The sequence below is a fragment of the Esox lucius genome, chromosome 16 (assembly GCF_011004845.1).
Source record: "Esox lucius isolate fEsoLuc1 chromosome 16, fEsoLuc1.pri, whole genome shotgun sequence".
NCBI classification, from domain to species: Eukaryota; Metazoa; Chordata; class Actinopteri; order Esociformes; family Esocidae; genus Esox; species Esox lucius.
The window spans coordinates 23995463-24007032 of NC_047584.1; the positions used below are offsets into that span (position 1 = coordinate 23995463).

Below are 11570 nucleotides of genomic sequence, written 5' to 3' on the forward strand. Positions count from 1 at the left end.
AAAACAGAAAATAGTTACATACATATTGATGAACATAGTAATTTCCTGTATTTATTTTATTCCAGGTGAAGCGCTGAATGTTTTTGTTTGTTTAGTTCATTTATTTATTGGTATTTTACACGTTTATGAATGTTTCGCAAGGTTGACAAACAATGCATTTTCATTACGACAATGCGGCTTGTCCACTTAAGCGACCCGTAGACGTCCTTCAAGTGTCAGCAGAAGCATGGCGAACGCTAGTGGTGTAACCATGGAAGGAGAAACTATGCGCAGTACTGACTATAATCCTCAGTCCTACATCAGGAGTGACACAGAAATCGACAAACGACTTGTAAGTTTCGCAGATATGTACTTAGCTGTATAGTAAACAAGCGCTTGTTACACAAGCCTTGCTGAACATGCCAAGTTAGCTAGCATGCTAATGTTACTGCAGAACCTTCTCCCTCTTGGCATTTATTGTTGTAGAATTAACGTTAAAGTTAGTGGATAGCAATACAAAGCTCACCATTAGGTGGTATACATTTGTAACCTGTTGGTACAGGTCAACAAACTATAACGTTACAGATATTGGATAGAAAATGCGCATTAAATGTGTACAGTAATGACACCACTCCGGCATCCTTGGCTGTTTATCCTGGTGCAGCGCATTAATGACGCCGGGCTGTTTTGGTTAGACTTGTGATGGAATGGGCATCGTTGAACAGTGGCCAAACAAGCATTGAAGTGTTTGATATTAACAACCGCTGTAAAAAAAACAACAATACGTATTTTATGTATGCAATGTCTCGAATATTGCAAACCCCAGTACTCTGTCCACTTATTTTCGCTTGAACGCTGTTCCCGTGTTCTGTCCTGTTCAATTCGCTTGAACATTTAGCTTGAACGATATAGAGTAGTCGTGGACATCCGTTGTCCATAGCTTGGAAGTTCTTGAACAGACTTTGTGGTATAGCCTTTTCTCATTTGTGTTTGTTGCTTTCTTTTCACACCACTCATTGGTAAAGGATAGAACGGGGTAACATCTAGGTTTGAGAAAAGGCCAATGAGTGATTCTGCTATAGACAAGAAAAACTGAATGTGTATGCGCAAATATTGACGTACTTTTTTTTAGTAAAACACATTAATCGAATACTTCTCTGGCCATTCCTGACAACCCAAACAATGCCCATTTCATCGCAATTGTCTACTGATTTTTGATACCCATATTAACAATATAATGTACCACAAACAACGTCTAGCTGTAAAAGGCAAAGCATAAGAGAGTGGCGTATTGTAACTCGAAAATACACTTCTTATTGTTGTTGAAGTGGTTATATTTATATTATGTTTTTTCAGGGTGGCACTTTGATTGCGGTTGGCCTTGGTGTTGCTGCCGCCAGCTTTGCAGGTAAGATATGACAAACACAGTACACTAGCTTTGTTTTAGTTTGTGCTTAATAATAAAGCATGTTATACGTTGAAGAGCAATGGAAAAACACTATCATTTTCAAACTGCAGCAAAACAGTTGTTCTTATAGAGTAATACTGGCTAAGCCCCAGATGTTCTGAATTTTTTGTCATTAGGAATATGTGTGCATTACATAGTTGTATAGATATTAAGTGCCATTTAAACAGGCAGACGAATTCTGATCTTTTTTTTTTTAAACTACTTAGTCTTGACCAATCACGCATTTTCCGTCAAATCCAAGGAAGCCATTTGATTGGGTTGACATGTTGTGAGTTTTTGAAATGTTTTGTTTACAGTATGTTTGCAAGGCCTGGTCTAAGAGGCAACCAAAACCCTAGAACTATATCAGGTTGTGTTACTGTCTTAGCATCTAGCTAAGTCAAGTAACTTGTCAGAGATGTGATCTGCATCAACAGCTGGCAAAGTATAATTTTAGCCACAACCTGCTGAGAAAATACATCACAGCTGTTTCAGTAGAGTTTGTTTGGATTTGTAATAAAATAAGCCAGTGAGAATGCAGTTACCTTGCAGAGTAAAAAGGGAGTAACGGGACAGTGTGGGAAGTAGCATGTGAAGGACGATTTATATAGAAAGCAGAGTCACTATGGACATTTATTTAGAGGGATACTATGGGATTTTGTGGTTTGGGATAATTTCCTACTTCGAGTTAGACATACTGATGCATACCATTTTCATTTCAAAAGCAGGGAAATTCTTCAGTATTTTCAGGCTAAAAAAATATTCCACCTCAAAGTCGCCACCCACATTCTTGAAAATATTGAGGCAGTCACTCAATGATTTATGTTGGATGTAGTGATTACAAAATAAATGACATTGTGGTTTTACCAGTGGCTTACAACACTGTAAAAACAAAAGGTTTTGTTTTTAAAAAGAGTGTCCTTTAGTTTGAAACTGTGGTGGAACTCCTATAGGCTGTTCATGGAGAAAGGTGGAAAGGTATTTTGAAAGCTATAAATACTGGTTACTAGCTAAAGAATCTACCACAAAAGATTATTCAAATTCATTTGAACACAAGGTGAATAATTATTAAATGCGCTGCATATCAATGGGCCCATTCACAGTTCTTTTCAATTATCATTCAGATGTACAAGACATTTTGTGTGATTTGCTTCTAACACAGACAACTCAGCTTATTTCATAAACTTGTAAACATAACTGCTCCAAAGTAATAGTGACTTTTATAGGAAATAATTTAGGCAGGATCCAGCTGCTTTGTGACACCTGTTGTTAGTCACTAACTTGGTGAAATGAAGCTTCAGGTGCAACATATTAAACTTTGTTTGCAGCAGTGTTTAGTAGCATCTCTATTTCCTAGTTGGAAAACTGAAGGCACCCACAGCATGGTTCCACTTCTTTGCTAAGATTGTACAAGTCCTGCTTCAAAATAGTCTGTTTATGTCTCAGGTCGTTATGCCTTCCAGTTGTGGAAGCCTTTAGGACTGGTCCTGTCCCAGACCGTTAAGAAGATGCCCACCTCAGTAAGTAACTAAGCCCCATTTCAAACACTGCCCCATCATTGCACAAAACTGGTTCAGGCCTTAATCCAATTGTGTTTGAGTGTCTGGGCACGGGCTGGGTTTGCCATCTCTCAGCCCTTTGTTGCTTCCACTTCTCTCTTCAACATCTCCTAATTCTCTCACGGCGCCTACCGGACCAGGATCCCGCACCTTTGTTTTGAACTGTTTTGTTCCCAGACTTATTTACCAGGATGTTGTACATCTCCTGGCATGGAAAATGCATTCATGTTTGCTGTGTAACCATTAACAACTGCCATCTCTCCACACTGGCTCAGTCAGTGACACTGGAAAGTGTTTTTAGGTCTATCATTTTCTCCTCATAGTGTTTATGTCTCCAAATAGGCTATTGAGGTATTAAAGATATGGTCCTTTTTCTGATGTCAGATTATGTTTGCAACTGCCATAGTAGCCTGTCATTTTAAGGTGTGTGGCGTTAGAATAATTCTGCAAATAAAATCTGATAAAATGCATTCAAAAAAAGGCATTGTGTTCCCCTCATCATGGTCATATGATTTTTCCTTTTGTATACACCTTCTACAGTTAGCCCTGAAAATATTTGGACACTGACACCATTTTTATTATTTTGGCTCTGTACTCAATGGATTTGAAATAAAACAACCGAGATGCAATAGAAGTGTGGACTTTCAGCTTTAATTCAAGGGGTTGAACAGAAATATTGTATGAAATGTTTAGAAATTGCAACCATTTTCATACACAGTCCTCTTATTTCAGGGGCTCAAATATAATTTGACAAATTAACGCAATCATAAATGAAATGTTCATTTTTAATACTTTGTTGAGTATCCTTTACAGGCAATGAATGCTTGAAGTCTGGAACACATTGACATCACCTATCACTGTTTCCTTCTTTGTGATACTTTGCCAAGCCTTTACTGGACCGGTCTCCAATTGTTTGTTCATGGGTCTTTCTGCCTTAAAACTTTTGCCTTCAGCAAGTGAAATGCATGCTTGATCAGGTGATTGACTTGGTCATTGCAGAATAATCCACTTCTTTGCCTTAAACTCCTGGGTTGCTTTTGCAGTATGTTTTGGGTCATTGTCCATCTTTAAATTGACACGCCATCCAATCAACTTTTCTGAATTTGGCTGAATCTGAGCAGACAATATATCTATGAACTTCTGACTTCATCCGGGTGCTTCTGACTTCTGGCACATCATCCATAAAGACTAGTGACCCAGTTCCATTGGAAGCCATGCATGCCCATGCCATCACACTGCCTCCACCGTGTTTTACAGATTGTGGTATGCTTGGGATCATGAGCCGTTCCAAGCCTTCTCCATACTTTTTTCTTCTGGCCTATTCTTGAGGCTTATGAATGGTTTGCACCTTGTGGTGAACCCTCTGTATTTGCTCTTGTGAAGTCTTCCTTTTTATGGTAGACTTGGATAATGATATGCCTACCTCCTGGAGAGTGTTCTTCATTTGGCTGGATGTTGTGATGGTTTTTCTTTACTATGGAAAGGATGCTACGATCATCCACTTCCATGGATGTCCAGGACTTTTTGTGTTGCAGAGCTCATCAGTGTGTTCTTTAATTTTCTCAGAATGTACCAAATTGTTAATTTGGCCTCCTAATGTCCCTGCTATCTCTTTTTTTTGTAGCCTAAGGATGGCCTGTTTCACTTTCATTGAGATCTCCTTTGACAAAGTTGTGGGTTCACAGCAACAGCTTCCCAATGTTAATGCCACGCCTGGAATCAACTCCAGACCTTTTATGTGCTTAATTGATGAAGAAATAGCCCACACCTGTCCATGAAACACCTTTTGAGTGAATTGTCCAATGACTTCTGGTCCCTTGAAAAAGAGGGGGCTACATATTAATGAGCTGTAATTCCTAAACCCTTCCTCCAATTTGTGAATACCCTCAAATGAAAGCTGAGCGACTACACTTTAAGCCCATATTCATTTTTTAACTGTAACTTGAATAGATTTTGGGCAACCGCCCGAAATAACCAAACTTGTGTCAGTGTCCAGTTATTTCTGGACCTAACTGTACTTAACGCTGTATGCCACTTGCGCAAAATTGTAATGTAGGCTTTCCTGTACCTCTGTACCCCCCCCCCCCCCCCCCCACAATTTTTATATCCATCCAATCTCTGAGCCATGCCTGACCGCTCTTGATTTCTATCCGCTTGGACTCACCATAAGTTTGTCGTCTTAATTGTGTGTAACGTGGTTATGTGGTTCACCACGGATCTTGGAGAGTACGAAAATCCTTAACCAATGCGTGGGATGAGAACACGTTGAACCATGCATGGTCAGTTACAGGATGTCCCCCCCTAGCCTGGCTGAACACTCCACCACCCTAAACATGCATGCATTGGCCAATTGGGGGGTTTCATGCATTGCCCCTTTAAGACAGTCACCAGACACCGATGTCTGGTTGCGTGTTTGTGGTGTATTATTTATCCCTCTGGATTGCTGCTGGGTACCTAGTGGGTGTACTGACTCATCACATTTCCTCACTGCACCTGAGTTATTTTCCCACTAAAGGTTCTAACATCAGCTTCCCACACAGGTTGATACAGCCGCTACCCTGTCTCACCTCTCTCCGACCCTGTCTCACCTCTCTGTCCCCCGTCCCTGTCCTCTACCCTTGTCCACCACCCCTGTCCCTGTCCTCTACCCCTGTCCCCCGTCCCTGTCCCCTACCCTTGTCCACCACCCCCGTCCCTGTCCTCTACCCCTGTCCCCCGTCCCTGTCCTCTACCCTTGTCCACCACCCCCGTCCCTGTCCTCTACCCCTGTCCCCCGTCCCTGTCCTCTACCCCTGTCCCCCGTCCCTGTCCTCTACCCCTGTCCCCCGTCCCTGTCCCTGTCCTCTACCCCTGTCCCCCGTCCCTGTCCCCTACCCTTGTCCACCTCCCCTGTCCTCTACCCTTGTCCACCTCCCCTGTCCTCCACACCTGTCCACTGCCCCTGCCCTCCACCCTTTTTCCTGTCATGTTTTATGACCGTTTGATTGGAGTGCACCTAGGCTGGCTCTGGCAGTGAGGGTCAGAGAGGTTGGAGAGACTGCTGCACTGCATGATGACTTGAGTGTGTAATTCCTTTTCCTGTGTGTGCACGTGTGGGCATCTGGGGAGGTGTTTCACCCTAAACTTGTTCACCATGCATAATTATCTCCCAGTTTTGTTATGATATACTGGACCACAGAATGCACTTCACATCTGTCACTTTAAATATTTACACTGTGGGAAAAATAATAGGCTTGTAAACATTCAGTGGGTGAGTTGACGTGTGTGAGTTTTCAGTTCTTACGTCTCTCCTTTGTCTCCAGGCCTTTTCCTCCCACTTCTATAAAGGAGGGTTTGAGCAGAAAATGACAAAACGAGAAGCCAGCCTCATCCTTGGGATCAGGTAAGACTGCTGAAATCTTGCAAAGGTTTGCGTGCGCGCGCGCGCGCACACGAGCGCTACTCATGCTGAACTGTATGAATGTGTGCTCACACTAAGGATTTATGAATCTGTGTCTTTGATGGGTTTATATGAGTCATTTCTCTTTTAATTTCACACTCAATCATATTAGGGATAGAACTGAACGCCACTGAAGTGTTTAGTGGTCAGAACTGGATGTTCTTACTGCAAATTGTCAGTATATGATGTGGCCAGTAGATGGGGGTATAGTCTTACTATAAATCTGTGCTGTTGGTCAGTGTCCCAGGCATTTCTCTGACCTCAAACCTTTGTCTCTAGCCCAACTAGTGCCAAGTCTAAGGTCCGAGATGCCCACCGGAGGATCATGGTCCTGAACCACCCAGATAAAGGTTAGTGGACGTGTCGAACCCCTCTGTTGACATGGTAACTGAGCGTGAGCCCTAATAACACATTAGAGATGACTGACACCACTGGTTTTACCTGCAGGATTGTGTTCCTCCCTGCATCAGGCTTATCCACTGGCCTCCTCTCTCCACTCCCCCCTCCTATACTCAAGGTTAATGGCCTCTCTCAGTTTCCCTCGGTGTGTTTGTGTGTGTTTAAACACACCCACACACACGGCTGCTGGTTTACTCCCTCCTCCCTACTGTGTTTTTCCTTTTCTTCGAGGAATGTGTGCACACCAACACCCAGTAGTTTTACTCAGTGTGAAATGAGAAATGGCCTGTGGGATTTCTATCTGACTCTGGGCGATAAGCGCTCAGGTGACTTAGAGAGAGAGGAGAGGGAGGGAGGGAGGCAGGGAGAGAGAATAAATGGGGGGGGGATGAAATATTGGGCTATAAGCTCTGTAGGGTCACCTTCTGTAGTTACATCCATCAACAATGTCACCCTTGGAAACTGCTTTTTTGGTCCTTGGGGCACAGTATCTATTCGTTTGCATGTGTTGAAGTTCTGTGTGGATATTGAGTGCACATGGAGTCGAGGGTAATTACCGCCTGTCTGTCGGAAAAGAAAGGTTAACTGATTCCTGGGTGGAATGATTGGCTAATTAATTCCTATTTCCTGTCTGTGAGCCAATGAGATTCAGTGGGCAAGATTGAAAGAGTAATTTGAAGGTCTGCCCTTTCTTTCTGCTGCTCTTTTCGTTTGGCCCATTTTCTGAGTGTAATTACCTGAGTAGACCGTCCAGACCTGTGGTATCTCCTCCAGAGAGCCTCCTGTAGGCCACGAGCCCCGCCGGCTCCGTTTGTCTGTCAGTGACTGATTAGCAGACTAGTCGAGGCCGTTGTCAGGCCTTGCTCTCTGCCACTGCAAACACTTTATCTCATTTATTACCCTAAACACACACAGTACTCACCTCCCAAAGTATTGGCACCCTTGATAAAAATGAGGAAGTAAAAATGGCTGTGTAAATAAACATCTCTGGTAATGAGCGCTGTTGCAATTTTCTTCTGTGGAGTATTGTTCCTAATTCATATTTTAAGGGAATTAGCCAAATCTACAAATTTCTCAGTTTTAAACAGAGAAATTGGCACTAAGCCTTTTCCTAAAACAAATATGAGATTTGAAAACACATTGGGAGGGATCTTCTCTTTTTACAGAATCTCTCCAGATCCTTGCAATCCATTGTCTACCCCTCAAGGACTGCCCTTTTTAATCCAAACTACAGATGTTGCCACTGCACATTTGTATCTTGTTGTGTGTATGCGCGCATGTTCAGTAAAACCATTTCTTTGTAGATTTTAACATGTTCTTGGGACAATACAGAAAAGTTTCAGCCTCCTGACAAAGGCAACCAGGGTTTTTTGTGAAATGTCCTGGTGTTTAGAGTTGATCATGGCTTGGACCTTAACAGGCCCCTCAGGCCAGGGGAGGCAGAACCGCCCTGTAACTGCAACACTCCACCAAGCGTGCAGTAATTGTAACATTCTTTTCTGAATAATGCATATTTCCTTTGGCATAAATCCTACCGCTGGTGTGCGTGGCCAAACAGCTGTGTTTTCATTTCATTGGATCGTATCGCCAGCTCCAATTCAAGTGCCAATTTAGAAAACTCCATGCATTTATATTTGATGGTTGCTCTCAAATATATTTTCTCTGGAAACCCTTCCCAGTAAGCTACTGGCATGGAGGTGGTCAACCCAATATAAAACAAGTGCTATAACTCTCCAAATGTGGAAGACTGGAAGTCCAAAGGAAGACTGGCTAGGGTTTTTTGATTTAGGATAATGTGTATATTTTCAATTGTTTGTGCTATGGAATGTAGTTCTACTATGTGCTGAATAGTTTAACTTGAAATTGTGTATTATCGCCTTTGAATAAATGAACTAATTGTTTTTCGCTGACTCTGATGTCTCGTTCAATGTACTTGCTGTTACTTAGTTGCGATGTACCTACAGTAGCTATACCCCTACAGTACTACAAGCCTGGATAAATATACAGGTGAGCACAGAACGTGCTGAAACTCAAATGAACCCTTCTGCCCTCCGTTTGTGCCTCTTCCATGTGCGCTAGTGTCCCAAAGCTGACCGACTGAAAATGATGAAGAATGTCATGGCTAATTAGGCCCTCCAGTTGCCCTCCCACGGTGTGTGCAACCAGGAAGTGGAATCTCATAAGGCAATGCGTTTTTTTTTTTTAGCTTGCCTCTTTTTACACAAAATAAACGTATAATAGTGCCTAATTATGAAACATGTATTAGTTTGTCTGATTTCCGGGCTGTAAAATATTAAAATACCTCTTCGATTAAATGTTTCAATCTTAGAGGTTTATTTGTAATAAAACACCAGGAAGGACTAGTTACTTTATATTTCATGCTAGTTTTGTTATTTAAGTTGAAGAGGAATTCCCGTCCTATTGAATTCTATTGTATGTGTCCTGAAGTGAATGAGTTTGTTGACCCACCTCACCACCTTGTTTATCAGCCACACATGATGGTAGAGATTCAGACAAAATGGGGAGTGGTTAGGGGCTAGTTTTGGATTTATGGATGGTTGTTGTCTGGTCTAGCTGATAGGTTGAGACAATGATTGACTAATGAAAGAGGAACGAAAAAGTCATTTAAGAGTTGTAAACTGCTTTTGTTATTAACTGGGTAATGTGGTAAACGTATGGTAGATAAACATGCAGTAATGGCTCAACCAGTGAACCCATGCCACACATCATTTCATGTAGTTATTTCCTTTTATAGAAGTAACTCCCTACTGAGAAACGGACAATATTGAAGGTAAATTCACTCAAACCGTGTACTTGTCCAGACCTCTTATTTGCGGCCAGTGCATAAAAACAGACCACAAAATCTAAAAATAAACTAGAATTTTCCCTTCAAATCAACCAATTAAAAAGCCATAGAGTATGATATAACCTGGGTAAGCTGACCAATCAGTCCCATGGATGTTTTTACTGACCATTATACACCAATACCATTCTTCCTCTGGGCTACTACAACCACAGCAGAAAAGCCTGCCTAAATTAATTTAGCTCTATTAAAAAGGAAAACTTACTCCCTTATACTAAATAATTCTGGGTTTCAGTTTCATAGATATCTGGAACATTGGACAGCTGCTTGAATTAAATATATACCAAACTTCCAAAAACACTAATCGCTCAACACACCTTCATTTTCCAGCTGTAGTGAAAGGGAGCTGTAACCCCAGTATGGACTGAACCTGTACTGGATGTTACTCCCCTAATTGTATTAAAGGCTAGAAGACGAGGAGAGGAAGTATATGAACACTAATAGGATGCATCCCAACCCTAGTTTTTGCTGGCTCACCACACGCCTATTCCCTTTTCTCCATTCTCATTAATGTTCCACAGTGTTAACGCACAGCTCAGACAGGCAGGCCAAGCGGCTCTAGGAGGTGATTGGATGTGACTGAGACGGCTAATGACTGAGCCTGCTGCAGTCCATCCACACCTGACCCCTACACAGTGGATCTGTCAGTCAGCAGACGTCTCGGAGGGGTTTCAGAAGGTCGTGCGTCATGTGACTGAACGTCTGGGGGGAACAGCTGGCATGGCGTATGCGGACATGTGTTACTTTGTTCTCACCTGAAATGGAAGAGGGCTGAGCGAGATGGAGCAGGAAGATTTTAATGTAGTGATGTGGAGGACAGAGGTGGGAATAGGCATGGTGTGGGAAGATACTGAGAATGAAACAGGCTGGTGTTGATGATTAAAGGGTGTGTTCTCTCTCCAGGTGGATCTCCTTACATGGCCGCCAAGATCAATGAGGCCAAGGACCTGCTGGATAAAGACCTACGTCACTGATTTATAAAAACGACATCACACACAAGTCCTCTGACCTTCCAGATCCCAACATGGGCTGTGACCTTGACTCCAGGCCTGTATAGATGTGGTTCCAGACATTGAGTATTGCGCCAATGTACCATTCCCAATCCTTGTTTGTTTTTTTCTTCTCTCTTTTCAGCTGAAGTGGACTTTTGTTAATCCTAAACTGTTTGTTTATTGTGTGTGTAAATATAGTTGTAAATACACTATATTGTAAGATCCAAGAGTAATATTCTATAGAATAATGAATTTAAACATTGTTACCCTGTCTTTCTGGGCAGGAAAGACATTATGACCTCTTTTTAAATGAAGGCTATGATTGGACTGCACAGGAACAATGTCTATCTGACCAAGGTGGGGGGATGGGGTATTACTAAAGACTAAAATGTTTAGAGTTAGAATTGGGGTTAAGGTCAGTTTTAGGTGTTTGATGAAATAGGATTTTTACGGTAATACATTTTGTTCTCGAAGAAAATCCTTTCATTCATAGTAAAACGCGTGTGTGCGTGCATGTGCGTGGTTACAACACATTGAACCATTTCTGAAATTTGCGGAATAAAGCATTTTATGTCATGATGATCAATGAGTCATTGTGTTTCTGCTTTAATGTGTTTCTGTGATTAGTCTGCCTCCTCTCCTGAAACACCACTACAGTACTAACTAACCCTACTGCAATGTCTTGATCACATGGGCAACGCTCACTGCCAGCTGTTTTTCAAGCCCCTGCAGTGGATAATGATATTTAGTGAATTCAAATGAATTACCTTTTCACGGCGCCCTAAAAGGTTTTTCCACATATATACGAGCAAGGCTGGACAAATCTGCCCTGCGTTCCACGCTTGTGGAAGAACGTTGTTCCCATCTGATGTCGCGGATAAACGGCAGTTGG

At 42.1% G+C, this 11570-nt stretch overlaps 1 protein-coding gene across 1 annotated transcript; it reads left to right on the top strand.

The window, feature by feature from the left end:
- The first annotated feature begins 194 nt into the window (after positions 1-194).
- Positions 195-11268, top strand: dnajc15 (DnaJ (Hsp40) homolog, subfamily C, member 15). Its single transcript, XM_010880168.4, has 6 exons — positions 195-331; positions 1336-1387; positions 2873-2946; positions 6288-6367; positions 6704-6774; positions 10590-11268. Exons 1-6 carry the CDS (start codon positions 227-229, stop codon positions 10658-10660), a joined length of 453 nt encoding a protein of 150 aa, XP_010878470.1. The 5' UTR covers positions 195-226; the 3' UTR covers positions 10661-11268.
- Positions 11269-11570: the final 302 nt, after the last annotated feature.

What these genes read in the sequence shown, in the direction of transcription:
- dnajc15 (XM_010880168.4), top strand. Translation starts at nt 227, where the DNA reads ATGGCGAACGCTAGTGGTGTAACCATGGAAGGAGAAACTATGCGCAGT. An exon ending in CAGAAATCGACAAACGACTT is followed by an intron (nt 332 to 1,335) that starts GTAAGTTTCGCA and finishes ATGTTTTTTCAG; the next exon opens with GGTGGCACTTTGATTGCGGT. An exon ending in TGCTGCCGCCAGCTTTGCAG is followed by an intron (nt 1,388 to 2,872) that starts GTAAGATATGAC and finishes TTTATGTCTCAG; the next exon opens with GTCGTTATGCCTTCCAGTTG.